The sequence below is a fragment of the Pipistrellus hanaki genome (genome assembly GCF_964339955.1).
Source record: "Pipistrellus hanaki genome assembly, chromosome: 2".
Classification (NCBI taxonomy): Eukaryota; Metazoa; Chordata; class Mammalia; order Chiroptera; family Vespertilionidae; genus Pipistrellus; species Pipistrellus hanaki.
This window is the reverse complement of record NC_140504.1, coordinates 28,868,767-28,895,703: the sequence shown is the minus strand read 5'-3', so window position 1 is coordinate 28,895,703 and position 26,937 is coordinate 28,868,767. Positions and strand designations below refer to the sequence as shown.

The 26,937-nt window shown below is 40.2% G+C and overlaps 1 protein-coding gene across 5 annotated transcripts in view; it reads left to right on the top strand.

Moving 5' to 3' along the window:
• TNIK (TRAF2 and NCK interacting kinase) overlaps positions 1-26,937 on the top strand; it is a 355,562-nt gene that overhangs the window by 288,808 nt on the left and 39,817 nt on the right. For 3 of the 5 annotated variants that reach the window (XM_084874083.1, XM_084874085.1, XM_084874081.1), the window contains 6 exons: positions 1,113-1,219; positions 7,126-7,289; positions 9,766-9,863; positions 10,857-10,880; positions 16,616-16,800; positions 25,617-25,746. In XM_084874083.1, the coding sequence (XP_084730209.1) occupies positions 1,113-1,219; positions 7,126-7,289; positions 9,766-9,863; positions 10,857-10,880; positions 16,616-16,800; positions 25,617-25,746 (708 nt within the window). The remainder of the gene's footprint in view (positions 1-1,112; positions 1,220-7,125; positions 7,290-9,765; positions 9,864-10,856; positions 10,881-16,615; positions 16,801-25,616; positions 25,747-26,937) is intronic. The other 2 variants (XM_084874084.1, XM_084874082.1) reach the window with 1 other exon arrangement.

Sequence of the window (26,937 nt, the reverse complement as noted above, 5' to 3'; positions counted from 1 at the left end):
ATTGATTTGGTCATTTTGCTTCATGTCACTGGCTCGTCTTTCTAGGTCTTTATCTTAAAATATATTCTAATAACCAACAAAATTTCTTTTAATGTCAATGACATTTAATGTATTGATAATCTTAAAATAGGGCACATTTTTAAAATATCTAGTACAAAACACTAAAAGAGACCCTCCCCACCTCCAAAAAAAAAATGAAAACTGAAGTACCTGATGAATGTCTAACCCAATTAGCTGTCATGGGACATCAACATTTTCATTTCCTGGTCACTTTCATAAAGTAAGTTAAGTAGGTTTTCTCTCTACTCTCTCCTCAGGTTGGACTCCTTAAATACAGTTACCATATTTGATTTCATTAAGAAATGTTTCATAAAAGAAGGCACACTTGAATTCTACCTTAGGTCTTTGCCAGTTAACTAAAATGATACATACATTTTCCTAATGTATCTCGCAGTGCAATTAGTACTCAGTCTTTTTGAAGACCCTTCCAGTATTTTCAGTGTTAATCCTGTTTTCTATTATATTTGCAGATTGACCTTGCAAAGCTGTGTTTGGGATGTTGTTTTTAATTAGTAATTGCAAGTTGAAGAGGAAGTGGAAACATACAAGATCTATTGCAATACTTTCTCCGAGCTCACTGACATGTGGCTTATGTCCCAAGGTCTAGCCTGATACCCTAGTTTCTCATCAGATTTCATAAATACCTTACTGTTTATTAGTTGTGAGGTGAGCCTAAAATGAATCTCAATTTATTTGGATGGCTCTCAACTGATGCAGTTTCCAGTGATCAGAGAAGTTCATGGTGCCCTAAAGAAATTTCTGGCATCCACCACTCTTGCACACAAAAAAGGGGAGCTCAATGAATGAAAATAATGAGCATGATCTGGTTTTAAATTTGGTTTTAAAATTCAGGACCATATTCCTTAATGGTTGCTGAATATGCCTCAGTGCCTTCTGTTTGATTTTATTTAGGGAGTTCAATCATTCAGAAATGAAAGATGTTTCTTCCCTGTTTCTGATCATTGTTGTAACTCCTGGCAAATCTTTTTTCAGGCAATCACTTGTGGAAGCTATTTTATGGAAAATATCTCTGAATTCTGCTTTTCTTTCAGGTGCCTCAAAGAACAACTTCTATATCCCCAGCGTTAGCCAGAAAGAACTCTCCTGGAAATGGTAGTGCTCTTGGACCCAGACTAGGATCTCAGCCCATCAGAGCAAGGTAAAGGGGAAAGACAGTTCAGGTGAAGTAAGAAGCCCCCACCATCATCGTTATTATTGCTCTTCTAAAAAATGTCTTTGTCCTTTTCCATGTCAGAGGCATATTGACTTTGGTGGGACAGAGCACAGGCCTTCTATTTCTTCAGTAGCTTTTCCCAGACATCAGTGTGTAATGGGGGGCTCATGAATCAATGAATGAATGAGGCAACCCAGAAGCCCATCAGGTGTACCTTCCCTGACAGTTTTAAAAATTGTGGAGTGAAATTACAAGGATAGGCCTGGTTGTAGTATCACAAACCATCCCTTGAGAGACCATTTTATGGAATCAGCAGAAGAAAATGGACTGGTATGAGGGGACTCTTAGCATCAGGTCCAGTAATGTGCCCTGAGGACCATTGAGACATTAGAAAGTAATTGCCAAAGAAATGCCTTGATGACCAGCTGCAGAGCTTCCCTCGCTTGGCAGATTACACAGCGACCAGCCCATAAGAGGAACTCCCCTCTTGATTATGGGGGGTCACTGAAAGGCAGTCAGGCTTCCACGGAGGCTCTGTACTCTCCGAGAATTTTCCATCAACCATGTACAATCCTGCAGACAGGAAGTTGCATCCACCTACCGGTTGGTACAGAGATCTTGAGAGAAAGTAAACAGTATCTTTACAGGATGGGAGCAGATTTCATGTGGGAACAGATGCGCTTGGCTGCTACAGCTCCTCAAGCTTCCCTCAGAGTTTTCATCATGAAAACTCCCCTTTTTAGAACCAACTGAAATAGCAAAAGGCCTCTGCTGAGACTATAAAAAGGATGAGCTTGGACAGCCTGTTTTATCCTTCTTTATTGTGCTCATAATAAGGCATGAAGGTTGTGATTATTTGCATAGATCTTTAAAATATGGAATGCTTTTGATCATGAAGCTTTAATCTTCCTCTTCACATGAAGAGCCTTAGGAAGGGGTCAGTCCAAAATAAGATGGAACTGTACTAAGAGCAGGAATCCCTTTAGGGCAAAGAAGCTAATCTACTCTGAGTGGTTACCAATAGCAGGAAGCTCTGAATGAGCCATTTTTTGTCCAGTGATTTGTCAGATCCACGCTGAGCTAGTGTTGCTGTAAGCAGAGCTGAGGAACACTGGGCTGCCCTGTGACCAGAGAGCCGCCTGAACTTCCTTAGTCACCCCCTTCAAGCGGCTTGAAGCCCCACTTGTCACCACTACTTCTCCTTTGAACTCTGCCCTGAGGCTCTGTTCACTGATCAGTTGCTTAGAATTTTAGTTGCTGTAAATCAAGCTTCATTTCAACTTTAAGTATTTTTCCTTCTAATAGCGAAAAATAAAGGGAACTATTGTCATATAGTCAAATTAAAAGCAGCTCTTTGTTCCCCGTTAAGTGTTATTTTAATAATGTCAGGGCCTAAGACGGTTGACATTTTGATGGTCAGTGGCTTGCAAAACATCCACTTTTCCCTCTGAACCACTTAAATATTGTACTTTGTGCAAAGAATGCAGGCTTTGTGAGGAGGTAGGAAAGGAGTGAATAAGAGGTAAAAATCACTTACCTACATTGAAAGTCAGAGAGGGTTTGGGAGGACAGGGAGGATGGAAAAATCCTCATCTTTGCCACCTGGAACAGTCCCACAACACACCTTCTTCTAGCTATCACGTGTCTCCAAGTGACCAACATTTCAGGCCTGAATCAGACTTTGCAACTCTGGATTACATTGCGTTTTTAAAAACTTGAGGATGTGTTTTCTTTATTGAAATAGAGATAGCTGTAGTTCATCTTTGCTGCATAACAAAGCACCCTAAAATGTGGTGGCCTGAAATAATAACAATTTATTATTTCTATGCATTTGCAAAGAAGTGTTGGTCTCACTTGAGCTCACTCATGCAGCAGCACTGAGCTGATTGGTTGTCAGCTGCACCTCCATGTGGTCTGTCATCCTGGGCTTCTTTACTGTGTCCAGTGCACAAGTGCTTTTCAAGACTTTTCTTGCATCATCTTGCTGATAGCCCATTGGCCTCCACAGGTCACATGGTCAAGCCATTAGTTAATGCATAAAGGAGTACACGTGCATGGACATGGGAGATGTGATTCACTGAGGGCCATTACTGTAATACAGAGACTCTTCTGCTTTCCGATGGCCTGAATGAGGTCTTCAGAGTTCTTTTTGTAGCATTTGTCAGACAGCTGCCCAGCCACAAAGCCATTAAAAAGGTAGCTTTTAAATAATTCATCTTTTACCATGCCGCTAAGCTACACTTCTTGTACTTGGTCAATATTCCTTTATGTCCTCCTAGCCTTTTCCTTGAAATGGCTCTTAAGGGAGACTAGAAAATTAGCACATTTAGAATGGTTCCCCAAGATAGATTACGCTTGTAATAAGGGACAGGTTCAGGATGTTTTGTTATCAATATTTTTATTTCATTAGCTAAATTTAGCAAACATTTATTGAGGATCCGCTGTATGCAAGGCTATGTGTTGCCTTGGGACCCAGTGACTCAACCGAGGCTGCCTGACTCACAGGCCCATGGGTCAGAGGATATAATATTCCTGCTGCTCTTTTATGTTATAGGCATTATTAAAGGGAAAATTATATTTCTGAGTCCCCAAGTCCCCAGTTGGAGAAGAACCAAAAGGCAGAGCCCAATGCTTAAGAAGTACAGTTTTCCCTTCCTAAATCCAGTACTAATGAACTCCAGTTACTGGGTGCAAGACACTATATAGCCATATGTTTTAATCAATAAACTACTTAACATCCCGAATAAAAGACTCTTGATTTAAATTGGCATAAGCAAGCATGGACCTGTAACTTGAGGGGAAAATCAGAACTTTACTGTTTCAATAGCCTTCCTTATCCCAGAAAAACTAAATCCCTGTTATTGTCACTCTCCCAGTCTGCACATGCCACTCCAAATCCAAGAGCCCTATTGAATACCAGGTTTTTAAATAGATAATGTATGGAGGAGGTACATCTGTCAGTCAAGAAAATGTTAGTGGGCCACCCCTGTGGATCCCTGCCTTCTGCTTGGTTTGGGGCAATTTAATATTTATTTCCTTATTCATTAAACACTCTGGAACACCTATCAATTCAGAGTTCTGTTCAGTGTCCATGTGCATTAGAGATGTTAACTACTTTAAGCCTTATGACAGCTCTTCAAAGTAATGACTAATCAACTCCATTTTATAGATGCAGAAACGGACATGAACACAACTAAATTACCCGAGGTGACAAAATTAGTAAGTGATAGAGCCAACATTTGAAAGCTGGTAGTGTTGCACCCAAGTCCTCACTCAAGCACCACGCCAATCTTCCAGTAGTGAATGCAGCTGTCATTGCTGCCTCATTTTCCCAAGAGAAGGGGTCTTGTGACCTGTGGACTGACAGGGCACTTAATTGCCTCCACCTTTCTCGCTGTGTGATTTAGTGAGTCTGTTAACAGCTCATCTTCATCTTATGGTATTGATCCTCATCTTGTGATAATCACTACCATTTAAAAGCTTTGCCCCATGGGACCCATGTATACCCCAAGAATTTCTCTACTCAAGCTAGAACTAGTATCATCATGTGCTTTTAACTGTTTCCTTCTTGGATGGCTAAAGTCTGGGTGAAAACACCATGTCCCCTCCACTGTTCCCTGCCCTTTCTTCTTCAGTGTGTGCAGTTAGGCCTTATGAAGGCTGCTGGTTCAAAGGGGCGTTCTCAGATGCCCTGTGGACTCTCAAATGCCTTATGTTGTCAATGTGATGCATCAAGATTTGTTTTGCTCATTTAAAAAAAATATATATATATATTATATATATATATATTTAAAAATCCCAGGAACTTGAATAGTCAACTTTGATTCATGTGTTCTCTTAAAGCAAATTAAAATTTGCTCAGATAAGTACATTCTGAATATGAAAAGATTTAAATGAAGCCTGAAACTCCCAGTAAAATTCAATAACTAAATGCTTAATTTCAAAAAATAATTCTCTGTCCCATCCCAAACCTGTCTTCTTATGACTCCTTTATCCACGTTGGCTGTGTCATCAAAGAACACAGTAAAGTGAATTTTGGCAGCCAGCCAGTTAATTATAGACTTGGCCAAAGTATTTGGGCCAAGAAAGCACTTTGTAATCCTAATTTTATGTTTTGACTTTTTATATGATTTAAGTAAGTGGAAAAATTGCCACATTTTTCACTTTACTGTATGTTTCATAGACAAAGCAGCATTGTCTGTGGGATGGCAAATATCTGAATTAAAAGTTAGCATTTAAAGAAAGCTAGATGAATGTTGTCAAGTTTTTACACATTTGAATCTAAGTAGGTTCAGTTAATGTGTGAACAAGCGAAATCTGTTATCTCATGGAATTCTTCTGAAATTGATCGCCTCTAAGAGCGTTTATCTCAGACCTCTTGGCCCCAAGGCCAGACCATTTATTTCTACATAATAAGGAAGAGAAAAATCTGAACAGTATGACTTTTTTCTCTCTCAAAATACTCATAGTTCACACAAAGCTAAGACAGAAATGGCATTTTTAAAGTTTTCCTATTTCTATGTGTGGTTACATAGAAATGAAGTTCTTTTTTCAGTCTTCAGTGGCAAAAATAGCAACCCTGTTAAGATCAGCACCCATGCAGGCTAGCTACTGTGGGGAGGACTTGTGCTAATAACGCTCAGGTCACGGATTTAATGCCCTTGGGAACCAATTAACTTCCCAAAGAAAAAGGCTGAGTCCCATCAGAAATGCACGCTCATCCCAGCTGGTTCTGCTAATATCCATGTCCCTCTTTTATCCTAGGACAGCCCTGGCTCATGCCTTATCACCTGTGACAGCAGCATCCTACCTGGTCATCCTGCCTCTCTCCTTGCCAGTCATTCATAAGCCTACCCTGGGAGACCCATGTTCTCTGCCAGACTCTGTAGGCCATTGCTTCACTGCCCCAGGGTTTCTTTCCTAACACAGACTTTGGAGCTCCACCAAAGTGGTGCCCTCTTTACACCAATAAGCCCTAGGAAAACCCCAGCTCCTGTGTCTTTGTTCAGGCTGTTCCCACAGCCTTCCTGCCTGCCCCTCCAGGGCCCAAAGCCTGTCTCTTTCCTGACACCACTTTGCCTGCTCTAGACTGCATTCATTCTTCTCCAAACTCCAATCCTGTTTATAAACTTTTACACACAGTGTGCAGAGTTTTGCCTTGTTTTATTATTTCCAGGGCACACACTCATCCCTAGGATTGGGTTGTAACTTGCCTGCCCTGTGACCTGTGCTCTCTTCCATCCCTCATACCAGGCTAATGAGTCTTACAAAGTAGGTGCTTAATCGAAAGGTTTTGGTTACATGATCAAAAGAGTGCTACACGAGAGCTAATAGCTGGGTCCTACTACCACACCACCGACACCGGGGGAAAAGTCAGAGGTCATAGCCACACTTCTCTCAGTAGATTTTCTTTTAATACAAAGAACACGAACTTATCATCCCACAAAATGAGAGCAACTACCAAGATGCCTTCGTATGCCCATCACCTTCAATCTGCAATACAGTTGGTTAGCCACACAATTTTTAGAAAAAATACTCTGGGAATCTATTAATAATACATAAATAATTCCTGATCACTACTGTTTAGTAAAAGAGGACAATGGGAATAATTCGTTATTTGGGAATTAAAGAACATGAGATTGTATTCCTTCTGAAAAATTTGAAATACAGAATATTTCAGAAATATTATACATGGATCATTGCAGGTATTCTCTACGTTGAGGGTATTTCCAGTATGGATCCAAATCTATTTTAGTTAATTAGATGCTAACACTTTTCACAAAAATAGTTACCATACAAAGGAGTGTCATAAAAATATGGAGAAAGGTGTAAAAAATTGTTTGGGGGGCAAGTCTTGAGAGGATAGTCACTGTGCTCTGCCATCCTTGCAGCAACCCTGACCTGAGGAGAACTGAGCCCATCTTGGAGAGCCCCTTGCAGAGGACCAGCAGTGGCAGTTCGTCCAGCTCCAGCACCCCCAGCTCCCAGCCCAGCTCCCAAGGCGGCTCACAGCCCGGATCGCAAGCAGGGTCCAGTGAACGGAGCAGGGTTCGAGGTAAAGCTTACCCTTGCCTCTCCCTGGGCAGGAGAGCCATGGGCAGGGAGTCGGGCTACTTCCTGACTTCTGTGACATATGCTCCTGGCGTGGCCACCACTGTGTGGTTCTGAAAAGCCTCTTAACTGCTCTCAGCCTCAGTATCCTTAGAGGAGCGTGTCACCGTCCCCAGTGATGTGCTGTCTGGTGTGGACTAGACCCTTTCTGATCACAGGTACCAATGTTTTGCAGGGAGATCACAGAATATTGGTATTATTTGAAAATATAATCACTTACCAGTCACTGAATTTTCATTTCCATTTGGTTTCCTGCTTTGAGTCTCCTGTACCCCCAAGAATCCTCTTCCCATTGTGCCAATAGTCCCTTTCTGTATTCTGAACATAGTTCATAATACTATAATTTTTTTTAATATATTTTATTGATTTTTTACAGAGAGGAAAGGAGAGAGATAGAGAGTTAGAAACATCGATGAGAGAGAAACATCAATAAGCTGCCTCCTACACACTCCCCATTGGGGATGTGCCTGCAACCAAGGTACATGCCCTTGACCGGAATTGAACCTGGGACCCTTCAGCCCACAGGCTGAGGCTCTATCCACTGAGCCAAACCAGTTAGGGCAATACTAGTTATTTTTCAAAGTGAAATGCAATGAAGACTAATGTAGAATATATCTATAATAATAAATGTGTAATATGCTAATTAGACTGACAGCCAAATGACCTTCCAGACATCTTTCTGGATGTCCTTCTGGGCAACTTTCTGGACAAAAACCAAGGCTGTGAAGGCCAAGCCCCTTGCACAAATTTCATGCATCATGCCTCTAATATATATATATTTTTGAGAGGAAATAAAATTTTAACTTAAAATAGATATTTAACTCTTCTGATTATTCCTGTTGGAGAGAGAAAAATTAGCCTCTGACCATTTAATTCAAGTCATTCATCATTGTTTAGTTTCCGTTAACGTGGAAGCTTGTGAAAGACATTAGCATGTCCAGCTAATTATATACAACAGCACATTGTTCTAGCTAATCTAAATTTACTCTTTCCAAATAACCTTCTTCAGAAGATAATTTTTCTTCCAAATAAGAAAGACCAGGACTTTTTAAAGTGCAATTTGATAAATATTAGCACGCTTTTCTTAGCCTTTTCACTAGACACAATCATTATTTACCTTCTAAATCTTTTCAAGGTTTCAAATAAATAAAGTCACTATATGTCCATTTTGAAATGTGATAATCCTGTCTCTGAACTGGGTTACAGACTGGCCTATGGCTGCCCTTGTATGCATTCTTCTAACATCGGTGGCACAGCCCACAGCTATGTATACTTGTGTTGCCTTGATCCAAATATAAATTTACTTAATTGAGAATTCCCTTACCTTTTTCTGTTGTTAGCTTAATATCCGTAGTAAGAGTAAATGCTAAAGAAAATTCTCTGATCTGGTTCAGGTTTAAGTCTTACCTTCTTTCCTTTGGCTCCTAGTTCTTCTGGATCAAACCCACTCTTGTATCTCTGTCCCTGCCCTAGAAAAAACCCTAGATTACTCTTCTCCACCTATAAGCTCATAAATGGAAGGGATGCTCTTCACCCTGTAGCTGTCAGGGAGCCCTCCCCAACCCATGCTCTGCATCTCTATCCCAGGTTCCCTCTCCTTTATCATCAACACTCACCTCACTCTTTCTTCCCTAAAGGACCCAGACAACTCTCTCCACACACCCATTTAAAAACTATTCCGCCAAATAAAATTAGTTTCTGATTTTTCCCCCACAAAATTCCATCAAAATAACTTGTCCTCTTGGGTAAGTGGTAAAAGAAAGCAAACATTGAATCTTAAGACTAGGACTTTGAGAAATCAGACAGAATCTCAGCTCTGTCCATAATTTCAATGTGACCGTAAGCCAGTGTGTTCTCTCTCTGAAGTATGTGTTCAATTGTAAAATAGGAAAATGGGCTACATCATTGGGTTAGAACACATGTGTCAAACACAAGGCCCGCGGGCCAAATCCAGCCCGCCAGGCCTTGCAATGTGGCCCGCACCGCGCTGTCATCACTGCACTCCGCTGTCAGTTTATGACATTGTCAGTTATTACTGTTCAGTAAACCATTCAGCCCGCGATTTAGGCTGGATTTTAGATTTTGGCCCCTTCTCTGACTGAGTTCGACACCCCTAGCTTAGAACAAGCAATGACGTAGATAGAGTGTAGCACTAGGCTACACAATTAATGCTCGGTAAATGGTAGTGGTGGTCATGCATGCTAGTTCCTCTTATTATTACTAGTGAACTTCCACTAGTGTGTTTGCTTGATTTAGTTTGCCTAAGCATTTACTGTTTTTTCTTGGATTTGCTTGAGGATGTGCCTTAGCAAATGGGTCAGCTGAGTAATCCTACAGGATGACTCACATAGAACTCCGGAACTTGAGCCAGCACTTTCTGACAGTCATTATCTTTCTTGGCCCTCTGTGTTTCCCTCTAGCCAACAGCAAGTCGGAAGGATCACCTGTGCTCCCCCATGAGCCTTCCAAGGTGAAGCCAGAAGAATCCAGGGACATTACCCGATCTGGTCGACCAGCTGTGAGTGCTTTTCTCTCAAGGAGTTCTGAGCTTTTAATTCACCAGAAAACCCACAGATTAATTGGGGATACATTCATGACTATGAAACAAAATATCTTGAGATTAATGAGCAGAAGCAGCCAGAAGGAAAACATACCTGATGGTGAAAGAGCTGAACAGATATTGGATTGCTTATCTGCCTTTATGGATTTGGTGATCATTAGCAAATAATTCATATCATTTGTTCCATAATTTCTACTCAAATTTGGCCAAAAAGTGTTGAAACTAGCAGTTAAGAAGATTTGGGTACTTTCTAAGGATTTCCCTTGTCAGCCTTGCCTTTTCTCCATATTATTTTCCACATGAGTTAATATTACAATTTTTCTGCTGTGTTTCATGCCTCTAGGACTATATTTTTGGGACTAAAGACTGATAAGCACGGTCTGCCAGGGGGGCTGATAACATGAATTCTAGCTACAGTGCTGTGACACTACAGATCCCAAGTGGCCGTAAAGACAGAAATAAGAGCATGGAGGCTGGAATTTGAAAGTTAAAAATTAATTTGGGATGAGTTATTCTCCACCTAAATTTTCTAAGCATCTATATAAAAGCCTAAGCAGACGCTCAATGCAGGAGCTGCCCCCTGGTGGTCAGTGCCCTCCCACAGCCCACCTTCCACAACCCCTCCCCTGGCCAACCTCCCACCATCCCGATTGCTGGCCAGACTGAGGAACCCCACCCGTGCACAAATTTAAGGCCACTCTAGTCTTTTCTACAATATGAAATAAATGTGAAGACTTTTTTGTTTGCTCTGTTAATAATATTTTGAAGTAAGGGAGCATAGTGAAAGTAATAATAAGGAGAATCTTCACTCTTCTGGGTTGAAGTTCTCTTTGCTCTTTTGCATTTATCGGTTGTGTACTAACAATTCCTGTTTTGTGTCTAACCTGCTGCCTTTCTTCTGGCTTTTTCCTTTCCTGTGGATTCTTCTGGACTGGGTTCCTCTTATCTCAGAGCTATAAGAAAGCTATAGATGAGGTTAGTATTATATTTCTTTGGTCGTGCTTTCACAAAAATATCAATATGAAATCAATTTTATGATGCTGACATCCGGAAAAGTGGTCCATTGGGTCACAGATTTGAAAGCTCACTCATTTGGAGTGATCTCTTGGGAGAAGAGCCCCCTGGACAAAGCCACGCTAAGGCCCTCACACACCTCCAGACCCCTTCCTCCTAAGGTGCAATGTCACTTTTCCAATGTTGCAGTCTGGCTAAAGATAAGCATCAGTGATTTATTATTGACGGTCTCTTATTCTAGTACCGTCGAATAGCAAACCCAAGCCTTGCTACAAGATGGTGTTTTTACTAACAAAGAAAAAAGACATCATTCTAGGGCACTCAGAATTTATAGTGTGTGATTTGTGAACAAGGAATTATTGGGTATTGTTAGATTAATTTTGTGGAACATTAACTACAGCATCAACAGCAACTTTAGTTAATGAATACTGGCAAGCTAAGTGACTTTATTTCCTTATTCATGGAGACATTTTTCCATTAGAAAAATATATGGCTTTGTCGATCTTAGCTTGCTAAGAAGGATGACCGCCTTACTGCTGTTTGTCAGACCTGCATGAATACAGCCTACTGAAGGATTGTTTTATTGGGGTTTTTTTGTGTGTGTGTTTTGGGGGGTGGTTTTTTTGGTATGTTTTTTTGTTTTTTAAGAGATAAGCCTTGCAAAGAGTCCTAACTGCATGGAATCTGAAGACTACCATTGTGGCTTTAAGGCTGTGGCTCTGCTGAGCACCATTTTTGTGAAATAATATGAAAAAAGGACTGTTTCTAGAGACAACAAGCTGTATTCAAATTCTAGCTCCCCCAATACATAACTGGCTGGGACCAACCAGTCTTATAAATCTCTTGGCCACAGTTTTCTCATCTGTAAAATGGGGATAAAAATTATTGTGTGCAAGGGCATTTTATGAAGTATGAAACACTATGTAAAGCCAAGAGGATACCCTCATTTTAAAGTTCAGGCCAGAGGTATGGGCTATTTTGGCAGCTGGGAGAAGCATGTTTCTATGCATCTGATCTTTACTTAAAAAGCCTCACTTTTTCAGCATTATAACTGCCCCACCACTCAGAGTGATTTAGAAAGTAATTTTTATGGTTAAAGGATAATTGCTTATAAAAAAGGGAAGCTCTACATGTCTATAATTTGTAGATGGCACTTATAGAATGGAAAAAGGGAAAGGTTTTAAATTGCTCTGTGCTATGGCCTTGTTCCTTTCCCTCATAATAGTGAGAAGGACAGGGATTATCACTAGTTTTCTCTCGAAGAATTGAAGAAAGAGAACCATGTTCTGATGTTCTGGCTACCAATAGAATGTGTGTGTGCACAATCCAAGGAAAATATCATGAGTCCAGAAATTGGCGTGGAGGTGGCTATCATAAGGTTTCTCATGGAATTTTATCATGATATTTTAGGCTTTTAAAAAATTGCTTCATTTTGATATATTCTAGCACACTGGACAGAGATGAGAGGGGACAGCAGTGGTATAAATAATTATAAGTGATTGGATGAGGGCTGGGAGCCGTTTACTAAAATCTCTAAGGCCATGTGTAATTTTTTAAAAAATAAAATCCTTCCAGGTAACTCTGATAACCCTCCCCTGAGTATCACTGGTCCAAACCACTAAAAACACAGGATTACTTGATTCTGCCTGACTCAGTGGTTCTCAATCAGGGGTGACTTCCTTCCTCTACTTCAGTGACATTTGGCAAAGTCTGGAGGCAGTTTTGGCTGTCACAACGTGTAAATGGGAGAAGTGCTATTGGCATCTGTGGGCAAAGAAGAGATACTACTGAACATCCCACAGTGACAGGAGAACAACCCGCAATAGTGAATCCTCCACCCCCAATGTCAGCAGTGCCACAGTTAAGAAACCTTGAACTAAACCTCCCCCCGTCTCCATGCCTAGATTTTGATACAGCTTCTCTGACTAAATTGACATTTAGATAACCCAGAATTGCAATGAAAAATCTTAAAGCTCTTTTGAAAACTTGTTGCTAATTTAATGGTGTGATTTTTCAAAAAAAAAAAAAATTCACTTGGGGGAATTTCCATTAATTTGGCATTACACTCTAATGCAATATGAGATTGTGCAGCATAGTCTGTGATGGTTTCACACAACCTTTGAAAACGTATATTCACTTTACTTTAGCCCCGTGGTCAGCAAACTGCAGTTCGCGAGCCACATGCAGCTCTTTGGCCCCTTGAGTGTGACTCTTCCACAAAATACCACGCCTGGACGAGTCTGTTTTGAAGAAGTGGCCTTAGAAGAAGTTTAAGTTTAAAAAATTTGGCTCTCAAAAGAAATTTCAATCGTTATACTGTTGATATTTGGCTCTGTTGACTAATGAGTTTGCTGACTGCTGCTTTAGCCTAATGAAATATATGGCATGAGGATTATGGTGCAAGCAAACACTGGCTTTATCACTAGTTTTTTCTTTAGAATGTAGGAATCTGAAAAATTCCAGAGCACATCCAGTTTGGACAAAACTTAAGCAATAAAAAATTATTTAATATTTAAAGAAAAGGCCAGCTTTAAAACTTTAACTATTATTTTAATCGTTCAAAATTTGAACTAAAATTTGAATAAATTATATTATTTCTTAAAAGTGCTTCGTTTTAGGTAAAGTATAATTATCAGATTAATTATGATTTTTGGAATAAATTATATCAAGTTGAATGTAAAAAGTATTACATCAAGGAAACTGTCAGGTAAGAGCCTCTTAACTATCTTCACATTTACTCAGTAATCAAAAAAAACTTACAATTTTGCCATATTTCTTTTATAGTTATACATTCTCAGATATTTCCAAGCTAAATAGCACTTCCCTCCCCCCCTCTTTTTTTTTTTTTTAATACTTTTTAGCTCCAGGCTTGAGACAGCCAAGCAATAAATTACCACAAAAACTCATTATGTGGAGAAAATTGGTATTGTCAGAAAATAAAATGTATGAAAATGGTTCTGAACCCAATGGTGTCAGTGTTAGATCATGTCTGTTTCTTACAATTTTGCTACTGTAAGTTCTTCCAGAATGGATAAGAAACAAAACTTCAGCTAAACACATAGACTATTGGCAATAGATTAATTTTTTTTTTTTACTGGAGCTATTACTTTTGAGTTACTCATTGTTACCTACAGCTTTTCATATATGCCTCACCCTTCAGGCTGTAACCAACTAAACTTAAAAGAAATTTGCAATTATTTTTAATGTTTCAGTAAAGATAGGTTTTTAATAATGCAGAATCAAAAACTATCTAATTAAAAGCAAAATTATAAAGTAGCTCAGAACTTTAAAGTATTCCTAAATACAGTGTTTGTAAAAGTTTAGGTCATTTTAACAAGGGTTTCTTTAAATCAATGGACTTCGGGCCAGCTAAATACTTCTACTATTTTCTTAATCTCCTTTGTCTTGTTTTGAAATTTCAGAGATGGGAAAATCAACCCGTGGGAAAAGTTTATTATTTATTTAAGTAAATCATAGTTAATATTATATTTTACTCAGAATTATTAACATTAGAAACAAACTATTTTAAACCATATTCTCTCTTTAAATCATAATAAAATGTATTTTTAATGACCAGTAACATTTTAAATACCAGTTATATTGTTTGATGAGACTTAGCATGATCCCACATGCTGAAGACAAAAACAAAGTTTATCCAATTTGTTATTATTTTAGTGGTTTGGAGGATAATAATATCCTTTTTCATTCATAGCCTTAACAAATATCTAAATGATATTTACCCATTGCGCTTAAATATAGCATACCCTTTATTTTGTTCTTAATTTGATTAAGATAAACAGTTGTCAAGAGGAAATAAGAGAGAAACAAAGAGGAAATAAGAAGTAAAAAGGTGAAATTCGAATATTAGTGGTTTTTTTTTTATTTTGGTCCATTGCCAAAGAAACCAGAAATAACTTTGCATAAAATTCTGTGTGATAATTTTCCTCTTCTTTAATGCTATACATTACATTTAAACACCTTTTAATATGTACCTTTTAAACACCTTTTAAAATGAAAATTCTATTTCATTCTCATTAATGGGACAGATACTGAGACCGAGGCCATGTGTGTATGAACCTAATCTGTGCACATGTGTAAAATCTCAGAGAGCATGTTTGGGTGAAAAATGCACAATTTGAATTTTCAAAAGCTTTCCTTTTCCAAAGATTTTAATTCAAGCAAATTTAGGACAAAATTAAACATCATTATTGCTTTCCCTTTTGCTTTCTATGAAATTAGAAAGAAACAGCTCCACTTAACACCTTGAACTTCCTAAATTCCAGACCAAATAAAATGCCTAGGGTTTCCTTTCCTGGCCTTAACCAATGTTTGACATATAGGCGACAGACAATAAGGAAACATGATACTCTATTGTCTTCTTTAAAAAAAAAAAAAAAAAAAAAAAAAAAAAAAAAAAAGTATTTTAAATTATAACAATTATACACTTTAATCACATTTTTTCTAACCAATTAGAATTAGATTATCAAAATGTCATTTAGATCATTTACATTGCCATAATCCTACATCAGGTGAATCAGACAAATACATTTCTGGATTGAAATAAAGAGAGAATATGGCCAAAAGAAAATTGGGATTTAGTATCTTTCAATGAGTTTCTTTCTCCCTAATGCCCTGTCTCTCACTGAATGTTCTGATTCCCACATGGGTCACTAATATAGGGAGAAATGGTAAGACTGATGTCAAATTGCTTTTTCCTCATTTGCATGCTGTATGCCATGGGCAGTTTAACCCATGCAAATTAGAGCCGCCATGCTTTTGCAGAACTGCTTCCCTCTGCATTGCTCGGAAAGCATGTAAAATCAAAGGTGGTCAGATATTCCGCACACTGCCTGCAATATGCCTGGTGATTAACTACCACATCATCACATCTATCAGGCTAGAGGTTTCATCATACTCATGGAAAACTGAAAAATGATCTCTTCCTTTTGGTGTTTGCACATTCATTTCCGAAGTCCTTGCCAGGGTTTCTGCCAGGGGACTGCAACTAAAACCAAAAGATAATTCTGGAAGAGAACTCCTTTTTTTGTATGTCGTTCTTCTTGATTAATTCAAGCTCCGTGGCTATAAATGTCAGTGGCACTGGGCTTTGGGTTGGTTGGGCCATTACTCGGTGTGTGCCTCTGCTCTCCAGGGAATGATGACACACCAGATGAGTCATTGTTGTAGCTGGAATCTTGGGAATTGCTCTGTTCTGTGACTGATGCTAGATTTTGGTGCGGTAGCAATCATAGGAGGGGGAAGGCCATGACCGTGGCTTGGGCAGGAGCCCCACCACACTGGGGAACAATTTCTAATCCCGTGCATTTTCCCATTAACCTGAGGGTGACCAACTTCACCTTCCCAAAATAAAACAAGGGCCCAATGTTTGTATATATGTGTGTACACACACAATACCTATACACATATATACACCATTGTATTCGGATTTTAAAAATCTCAGTCTAGCAATTGGTTTTGAACAAAGTTTAAATCTGTTTCATCTTTTCTAGTGTCTACATGCTACAAACATCGTTTTCTTAGTTCCATGCAGTAACTATGTTTGTAACAATTCTATAGAGAGCTTTTAGAGAGCTTTTTTTTTTCTTGTTGCTTATGCTGGGTCACTGACTTATTGAGACATGTCACTTTGGTCGTATCTAAAATTCACATATGCCGAACAAACTTTTCTCTCATAGGATCTGACGGCGTTAGCCAAAGAATTACGAGAACTCCGGATTGAAGAAACAAACCGCCCGCTGAAGAAAGTGACCGATTACTCCTCCTCCAGCGAGGAGTCGGAAAGCAGTGATGAAGAGGAGGAAGATGGAGAGAGCGAGACCCAGGACGGGACGGTGGCTGTCAGTGACATACCCAGACTGATGTAAGAGGACAGCTTGTTAAATGAGGACCTGGGAAGGCTAGGTCTCCAAAATGAAAGGATGAGACGTATGAGTTAAATGTAAGGTTGTTTATGAGTCTCTGGCAGGATCCATCGACTTTGGGGACTCGTCTTTTCATGAGAGCATAGGTCTATGACTATCTCTCTTCATAGACACAGTCACTTACTAGTAGAATAAATGGGTGTTTCAACAATGGCCTGTTCTCTATCCAGGTACTGTCTCTTTGGTGATGCTTTCTTGGTTCTTGTCATTTCCAGGGCAAATGATATAGCCAGAAAGACTGTCCCCCTGGACCTGGAAGAGTGGAATTATGGGCAATGACGTTTTAAGGTTAAAATGAACAACCCAAGACATGTTCCATCACCGCTAAATAAGGAGGAATGCATGTGGTAGTGTGGGGTAGCATCCCAAAAAAGAATCAGGAATCAGATAATCCTGCAGGAAACTCCTGAGTGTCTGACTTAAATCTGTCCATCAAGCTTCTCTATTTCATCGTCTTCATTCTCTCATTTATGTGATTCTTTTGACTTTACCATATATGTCCTGACAGCCTCTTTGCAGTCTTCTTTTTGGATATTTGTATCCATATTTATATCTACCTGTAATTCCCTTAGTATGTTTACCCTTTCCTCTTTTCTCTTTTTCAGTGAAGTGGAAGCTCACTTCTTTTCCTCTTGGGACTAGATATGATGAAAGAACCCCTCCTTTTCCCCATTTTCTTTCCCAATTCAAACAAACACATTCGTACAGTCCCACTCACATGAACCTCTCATTTCCTCAAAAACAAACAAACAAACAAAAAAAAAAAAAACCATAGGAGCCGTTGTTCTTATTTGCTGTAACTTTGATGCTGACTTTCCAACTTCACTCCTCATTCACCTCCATTTCTTTGGCTCGGCTATTAGGATTAGTCATCACACCACACTCACTCCCTATAGAGAAGATACCATTTCAGGCTATAAATTACTGTTCTCTCCAGCAGGGATTGGAGACACAGGGCTGGCCAGTCTACAGGGAATGTCTTCCACTGATTAATGATCATCACATATAAGCAATTCTGAGAGGCAAATCCAATTATCGTCACAGAAAAAGCCATTCTTGTTATTTTACTGTTGATTACCCAGTTATTAAGAACTATAAATATGCAAAAAAGATGACATTTTTGAAACAAATTTCATTATAGTGTTTTTTAACAGCAAATAAAATTGTAAGAGGCAAAATCACTAATCCGGAACATTTCTGCAAAAATGCTGGTCTTCTCAGTTTTTGTCTCAACTCAGCATCCGTTCGTTCTTCTTGCAGATGTTTCAAATTCCCTTTAAGCACTGAGTGTACAACTATCAGGATGAGGGCGGGTAAAACTCTCGCTGTGTGTTAGACACCATACCGGGGGCTTTGAGAGACATTCAAGAAGTGCATACCTGAATTCTGCCTTCCAAACGCTTAGATTCTAGTTAGAAAGAGACGAAATTATACATGGAAAATTTCAAGGTAAAAATCAATATTTGGTGGAATATCCAAAGGCAGCCTTGGAAGGATGTTAAATTGCATTTGGTTTTTAAGCCTCCTGTCCTATTTTGCAAGGCTGTGACTCCATCTCTTCCCCTGATACAGAAACACCCACATTTCTGAAATCGCCCGAAGAGACCATGCTACACTTCCACGTTGCCGTCTGGCACTCTCCAGTCCTTTAGAAATCACCTACGCACAGCCCAGCCTGCACTAGTGAAGCCTGGCCCGCTCTGTGCTGCCACTGTCCCTCTAGTGTATTCCTGTAGTTTCATGTAGTGCTTCAAATTGGGATATTTAGTACATGCTGAGTCCCTGTGAGGTCCCTGAGGATGAAAACTGTGCCTTATTCCTCTCTCTACTCTTTTTTTTTTTTAATTTTATTGATTATGGTATCACATAATTGTCCTCCTCACCCCCATTCCCATCCAAACCCCTCTCCAAATATGCCCCCACCTCCCTGTTGTCCATGGCCACTGGCTAGGCCCATATGCATGCACACAAGTCCTTTGGTTGATCTCTGCCCCTTACCCCCACTCTCCCCTACTTTCCCTCTGAGGTTTGAGAGTCACTGCTTCTCTTTCTCTGCGTCTGTTTTTGTTCATCAGTTTATGTTGTTCATTATTCCCTCTAGATGTATGAGATCATGTGATCTAAGAAATACCCTTGTAAGAACCGAAACTGAGACAAGCCATAATGGTTATGCTGAGAGGCAAATGAATCAGTCTGTAGTGAGTTCCTTTCTGGGCCAACAGTTCTTTTGAGTCCCAATTTCAATGTCAAACAGTTCCTTATGTGTACATGTCAGCCATGATATTTCAGATCTGGTTGGTGGACAAATGGTGGTGATGCAGGTCCGACCCCCTCTGGTTTGGTCCTGGGCATCCTTTAGCAACATGCAGCTGCTGTCTGCTGGTATGGCCTCTCTCTACTCTTAATACCTTACTTGGCATCTGGAATGAAGTTTGTCTTCAGAGACTTTGGTTTCCATTTACTTTTGTTAAATTGCAAGTCCAGGCTTCACAGCGTTTACAGCCTATTCCAGAGGAAAGACGTGTACACATATCACTGTCATCGAGATAGAAAAGAACATAGGGTAATATTAGAATCGGGGGGATGGTGGAAGTAAAGGCCCAGAAGGATGAGTTTACTAATGGGAATGTGAAGGGTGTGAGGAGGGAAGTCTGAACTGGTGAGACAAGAACAAGAATGTGCACTTGACCCTGTAGCCATTGGGGAAGCATCAAAGGTGTCCTGAGCCGGGGAGGGACATGATGGCTGCTATGTTTGAGAGAAGTCATTTCAGCAAGATGGTTTGGAAAGGAAACAGACTACAGTCTGCTAAAACAATCCAGAGGCTCTATTACTGTAATCTTGAGAAATAATAAACAGACTATCCTTGAATGGTTAGAATGGCTCTTAGAGAATTGGTAAATTTTAGACAGATTGAAATGATCACCCATGAAAGAATATTTAAAATACTTAATTGTAAACGAGACATGCTCAGAGAAAAAAAGCAAGTTACAAATGTGTATATATATTACAATTTGGTAGATATATTCAGTTTTGTGAGTATAAAATATATACAGTCAATTCTGCTACAGCAGGATAGTTGCATGCCTTAAAAACTTCTCATATTAAAAAATCCATATAAAACAATTGCTTCTTTAGAAGAAGCGTATTTAGAGTTCAAGTGCTGCTTATATACATTCTTATCACTTTCATTTTCTATTGTTAAGGTAAACTTTTACCTTTTGTGCTATATATTTTTAGAACAGAAATAAAAATATATTGCAACATAGGTCACTACCATTAAGAGGATAGCTCCTCAGAAATGTAGCCCAGCCATTGAGACAAACAGCTACAGATCCTGATGTGTAGGAGGCTTAAAAACCAAACACCTTTTTCTGTATGCAGTGCTGGTTTCATATTTATAGCACGAAGTATAACCTATAATAGTATATATAACTAAGATTATCTTCCCTAAATAGCAGATTACACTATTTCCCAGTGACTCAAGCATAGAAAAATGAATGGAGGGAAATAGAGCAAAACTATAACAATGATCACCTCTGGATTATACAACTCTAAGGGCTTTTTATTTTATGCACTAGAGGCCCGATGCATGATATTCATGCAGGGGGTGGGGGTGGTCCCCTCAGCCTAGCCAATCTGAGACCCCTCTCCAATCTGAGACCCCTCAGGGAATGTCCAATTGCCAGTTTAGGCCCAATCCCACAGTTGGACATCCTTCTCACAATCCAGGACCACTGGTTCCTAACTGCTCAACTGTGTGCCTGCCTGCCTGCCTGTCTGGTCACCCCTAACTACCCTCCCTGCCAGCCTAATCACCCCTAACTGCCTCTGAACTGCCTCCCTGCCAACCTGGTTGCCCCCAACTATCCCCCTCTGTCAGCCTGGTCACTTCTAACTGCCCTCCCCTAGGCCTGGACACCCTTTGCTATTCCTCCCCCCGCCAGCCTGGTCACCCCTTACTGCCCCCACTGTCATCCTGGTTGCCCCAAACTGCCCCCCCACACCAGCCTGGTCACCCCCAATTGCCTCCTCCACTGGAGTGGACACCTCCAACTGTCCCCCCACACTGGCTTGGTCGCTCCCAACCCCCCTCCCCCCCGCCACCTGGTCACTCTACACAGCCCTCTGTTCAATCGTTTGGTCGTCCCTCACTAACCGCCCGCCCCCCCTCCCCGCCCCCAGTCAGCCTTATCGCCCGACGCAACCTGTTGTTTGATCGTCCATCCAGTTGTTTTAATCTTGACAGCCCCTGGCTTTTTTAATATTATGATATCCCCAAATTTATGATGAGCATGTGCTATTTTTATTATCGGGAAACACTAAAAGCTTTATAGAATAGGAGGATGAAAGGAAAGACCTGTAGGTTGACTTATATCATATCAAGCAAGTCAGAGAGACATCCTTCTGTATCAGAACAGTACATGTGAGGCAGGAGCTGGGTCAGTAAGGACATCTGCTGCTTCCATAGTTATTGAAGTTTGTACAGTGTCACAACATTCTGGACAATGAAAGACACGTATTTTTGTGCTCCCTCCTTTCTATTCTCACTAGAAAGCCATGATCCTCACCCCATCGTCCACCTTGGCCTGCAGTCCCTTCTGCCTTCCCATCCATTGCTCCAGCTCTGTCTTGTTAGTGTGTGGTAGCTGGGCTTCGGTCATGCTATATCCCTTCTGCCCTCAACCCTCTCTGTCCCTGGGGCCATGATTGCCCCAGCACATGCTCCAGCCAAACTAACCTCCTCGGTCCTTACAAATGCCTTGCATGCTCCCAGTGTTGTTTCTCTTCTCGAAATGACCTCTTTGATTTCATTCTCACACACATTCTGCCTTTTATTTGAATATTTGTGTTATGTGTTAATGCTCTTCTGGATGCTAACCTCTTTAGTTTCAGAAACCATGTTTTCTTCAGCTTTTATATTTACCAAGGGCTTTTCATATAGCAGGTGTTCAATAAATGTGTATTGAATTGAATTAAATCAATCCCTGCAGGAACACTTTGACAAATCCAATTAGAGGAAATTATTGTTCCAAACCTGTGGCCTCATTACAGTAAATTTCCTATAATTTTCTCCTAATTAGTGAGGGGTTTTGTTTTTTACAGTTTATAGAAATTTGGACAATTAGTTTTTCCTTCCCAGACTCTATATCAGAAAAATAATTTTGCAATAAATGATTATTTAATTATAAAATGTTATAGTTGTTTTAGCCTTCGTTTTTAATCATTGCCTTTTAAAAATTCTTTTATTGTTAGTAAGTTTTTTAAGTTTTAGATTTACAGGAAAATAATACAGGGAGTTCCCATGTTACTCCCCCCAAACCCTGCAGTTTTCCCTATAATTAACATAAAACATTACTATGGGGCATATGTTACAATTAATTAGCCGATATTGATACAATAACTAGAGTCCATAGTTTATTCAAATTTTTTTTTTTTTTTTTTTTTTTTTACCAAATGACTCTTTTCTGCTCCAGAATTCCATCCAGGATACATTTCTCTTAGTTATTCAGTTGTCATGTCTCCTTCTATTGCTCTTGGCAGTGACAGTTTCTCAGATTTTTCTTGTTTGTGATGAACTTGGCAATTTTGAGCAGTACTAATTAGGTATATGATAGAATGCCCCTCTCTTGGAATTAGTCAGATGCTGTTCTCATGATTCGACTATGTTTGGGGGAGGAAGATAACAGAGTAACGTGTCATTTTTATCACATCACATTAAGGGTACATATTTCGACATGACTTGTGAACAGAGCTAGAAATGGAGGGCATGTTTTCGTGAAAAATTAAGGCTAGAGTGATAAGTGAGGACCAGGTCATGGAGAGCCTATAAGCCACTGGAAGAAATTTTAAGTTTATCCTGTGGTCAACGGGGAGCTGCTAAAGGTTGAAAGCAGAAGAATGTCACAGTCACATTTGTAGTTTAGAGAGCTCACTTTGGCAGCTATGAGGAGTGGATATGAGGGAACAGGACTAGAGAGTGACCATCCAGAAGACTAATGTTCAGCCCTAACTGGTTTGGCTCAGCGGATAGAGCATCAACCTGCGAACTGAAGGGTCCCAGGTTCGATTCCTTCCGGTCAAGGGCATGTACCTTGGTTGCAGGCACATCCCCAGTAGGAGCTGTGCGGAGGCAGCTGATTGATGTTTCTCTCTCATCAATGTTTCAAACTCTCTATCCCTCTCCCTTCCTCTCTGTAAAAAAAAATCAATAAAATATATATATATTTTTAAAGAAGACTATTGTTTAGGTAAAGAGGAAGCAGACCTAAAAGGAACAGTGACAGAATGGATAGCGAATATTTGAGGCATGCTTAGGAAGTAGAATTGGCAGACTCTAAATTGACTATGAGAGGTAGATGAGAGAAAGCATTCTAGTAGGACTTCGGAGTTTCCATGTCTATCTTGGATAACTAGATGGCTTGTGATGCCACTAACTGAGGTCAGTTACCCAGGAGGAGGGAAGCACCAGTTTAGAAGGGAAGATGACAATTTTAGTTTGGAGCATGTTGAGTTGGAGAAAGCTGTGGACACCTAGGGGGAAATATCCAAGGAAGTTAAAGAAATGAGTTTCTGAGTAACAAGATTAGATTCATTAATTTAGGATTATTCCACCCACAGGTAATGGCTATAAGTGGTTGTGATGGGAGCACTCCCAAAGGTTATGCAGAGTGAAGCAGAATCCTGGGTACCAGCAGCATTTAAGAAGAGCACATGAAGGAAGCAGGCAGGGAACAAAAAGCAAAAGGAAAACCAGGGAAAAGTTGCCTCCCAAGAGTCAGAAGAGAGAGAAGGATGGAGTGGGGTGATTAGTAACCACTGGCAAGAGGCCAAACGCCATAATCATCAGGGTGACCATTGAATTTGCGAGCTAAGAAATGTGTGGAGAAATCCTAGGTTTGAGAATTAGTCTGATTTACTAATGATCTAGCAATAAGTCAGGAATTCCCAATGATATTTTTCCATTGGTTTTTTTAGAGAGAGGGAAAGACAGAGAAACATCGATGTGAGAAAAACACATTGATTGGTTGCCTCCTGCAAGAGCCCCAGCCAGGGTCCAGGCCAGGGAGGAGCCTACAATCAAGGTAGGTGCCCTTTGATCTGTAGGCTGATGCTCTATCCACTGAGACAAACTAGCTAGGGCAATTGCAGCAATTTCTCTTTCTATGTCTCTGTAATGCTATTAATAGCTTTTTGCTGGGGATGAAATATTAAAAATGTTTCTTCAGAATTTCTTGTCAGTTCTAGGCCATATTTAGATCATTTCATTCACTGCTCCAGTGTAGTCCCTTTGAAATAAGTGTCTTGCTATATATTTTTTGAGGGGTGGGGGAGACTAGACTTGTCTGTTCACCTCTGTTTTAGATAAAAATCCTTGACAGATATCTCCTCTGTGCCGGGATGTCCTAAGTCTGTAGTGTTTCTTGCGTCTTGGATTGAATATTTCATCAAATGCTTGGGCTGGGCTTTGATAGGATCCAAAAAACCAGAGATGTTTTTAAAATTTTTAAGAAACAGTTTAAAGAACAAAATAGTAAAAGGTGTGGTTAATACACCTAATGAGAGAAACAAACATCGATAATTTTCCTGTTTTTAAAAAAACCACTTTCAAAGAGAGGCAACTGGATACGTGTTGAAAACAGAAGTCCCGCAGTTGAGCCGTGCCCTTGCTGATGCTGCTTCCTTGTGCTGTTTCCCTGGAGCTGTGGGCTGTGTGGCAGAACACACAGAAAGCACCGGCCTCTGCTCTCTCAGGGCCAGCATGAGATCCTGCTACCTCTCCATTATATCTAAACTCTAGAGCAAGAAACAAACTGGAAACAAATATGCCACAGTATGGGGTGATTACACAGGTTTAAAAAAGTACCGACTGCTGCCCAGCCAGTGTGCTCAGTGGTTGAATTGACCCATGAACCACGAAGTCCCTGGTTCAATTCCCAGTCAGAGCACATACCCAGGTTACGACCTCCATCCCCAGGACAGGGCATGCAGGAGGCAGCCAATCAATGATTCTCTCTTGTCATTGATGTTTCTATCTCTCCCCCCTCTCTGAAATCAATAAAGATATTTTTAATTAAAAAGTACAGAATACTGTTTGAGTTCAACAGCCTCGTTAACTGATGCCCTTAATTGAAATGTCTTCTTTATAACTAGTTTTTCAAACAATCGATTTTTGCACTTCTATGCTAAACTCTGTGCTGGGTATACAATGATGAGCAAAGAAACAAAGATTTTGTCATCATAAGCATATGTTCCAAGGAGAGACAAGGAGAAAGTTAAAAGAGAGTCAAAAAGAAAGAATGGCCAATTGGGATAAGAATAGAGGGAAAAAGGTAAAGAGAAAGAAGAGGGTCTAGTTGGATAAGACAGGTAGGTGGTGAGAAATGGTTTCTCAGCCAAAGTATCATTTAAGATGAAATCAGACCAATGAGAGGCAACCAGCCACGAGCCAGGGTGCGAGAAAGCTTTCCAGGCAGAGGGAACAGCCTGTGCAAACACGCTGGTCAGGGTGTCCGGTCCCTCCCTCTGGCTGCTGGGTGGAAATCAGGTCGAGAGGGGGAAGCTGCTGAAGTGGGACATCCGTTCAGACATCAGTGCAGCGTGAAAAATGAATATGGAATGTACCGAAGGCCAATGGTTAGAATGGTAAAGTTTAGGTTGTGTAAATCTTACCATAATTTTTTTAAAAAGAACATGGAGGAAACAGCATTCCTGAAGTATGCATCATCATGAATATTGTTCTTTTCCATCTTAGACCGACAGGAGCTCCCGGGGGCACGGAGCAGTACAATGTGGGCATGGTTGGCTCGCACGGGCTGGAGACCTCTCACCCGGACTCTTTCAGCAGCAGTATTTCAAGAGAAGGAACCTTGATGATAAGAGAGGTAAGTTGGTATGAAACCTGAGCAGGGGAAGTGCATTTCTTAAGAGGAGTTTATAATAGCACTTTCACAGATAATGCTCACGGCATGTGTTTTAAGTATGGGGGATTTTGTGGGATGGGGGGATGGGGTGGGGGTTGTATTTCTAAATGGTTGGGTGATTTTAATAATTGTCCACCACCTCCTTTTATGTATCCTTCTAAGCTTTCGTAGTGTGACTTAATTACCTGAGTCCAAGTTCTTTGGTAGGATTTATGCAAAGTGGAATATAAAATTTAAGTCTGAGGATATAAAACTGGCAAACCTAGATATTTCCTACCTCAGGAAAACAGGAAAGACTGGTCTCTCTGAATAGCATCCATGCCTGGTTTTGCCTCCTCCTCCCATGGTTTTATCCTTCTGGATTTTATGTAGAAAATGCACAGTAGTTCCAAGAAATGGTGACATTATCTTATCTGGTTAAATTCACATTAAAAAGACTATTAAGCTATATTGGTGAAAGAACAAAGAAATATGCAGTGTACCTTAAAAATGCACCTTAGTGCCTGGCCTGGTGGCTAAGTTGATTGGAGCATCATCCCAGACCACAAAAGATTGTGGGTTCTATTTCTGGTCAAGGCACATGCCTAGGTTGCCGGTACGATCCCCAATCAGGGTGCATTCTGGAGGCAACTGATCTATGTTTCTCTCCACATCGATGTTTCTCTCTCTCTCTTCCTCTCTCTCTGAAAATCAATAAAAACCTATACTCAGATAAGGATTTTTTTTTTTTTCAATACATCTTAGAACTTTGAGTGGCTTTTTTTTTTTAACTCTGGAAACATCATTTTGTTTGGCAGGGTTGGGGGTGGGGGGAGAGACATGGGGAGAGCACATGTTCCCTTTCACCTGTCTCTCCACCATGCAGGACCTCCCCACATTACCATGCAACTTGACAACAGGTCTTTACTTGGAAGGGAAATAATGGCCGATGACATTGGGCAAAAGCTACTTGACCTCTCCCCTGCATCTTTTTTATCATCTGTTAAATTTCATAAGTAATAGTCTACGACTCATAACATGATAGGGAGGGTTAAATGAGTTAAGACATAATAAGCATTCATTACATATCTTCTATTTTATTTTATTTCATTCTCTCCATAGAGTTGAGTTCTCCTGTTATGTGTTCTTACTCCCAACTCCTTCTGCTGAAAC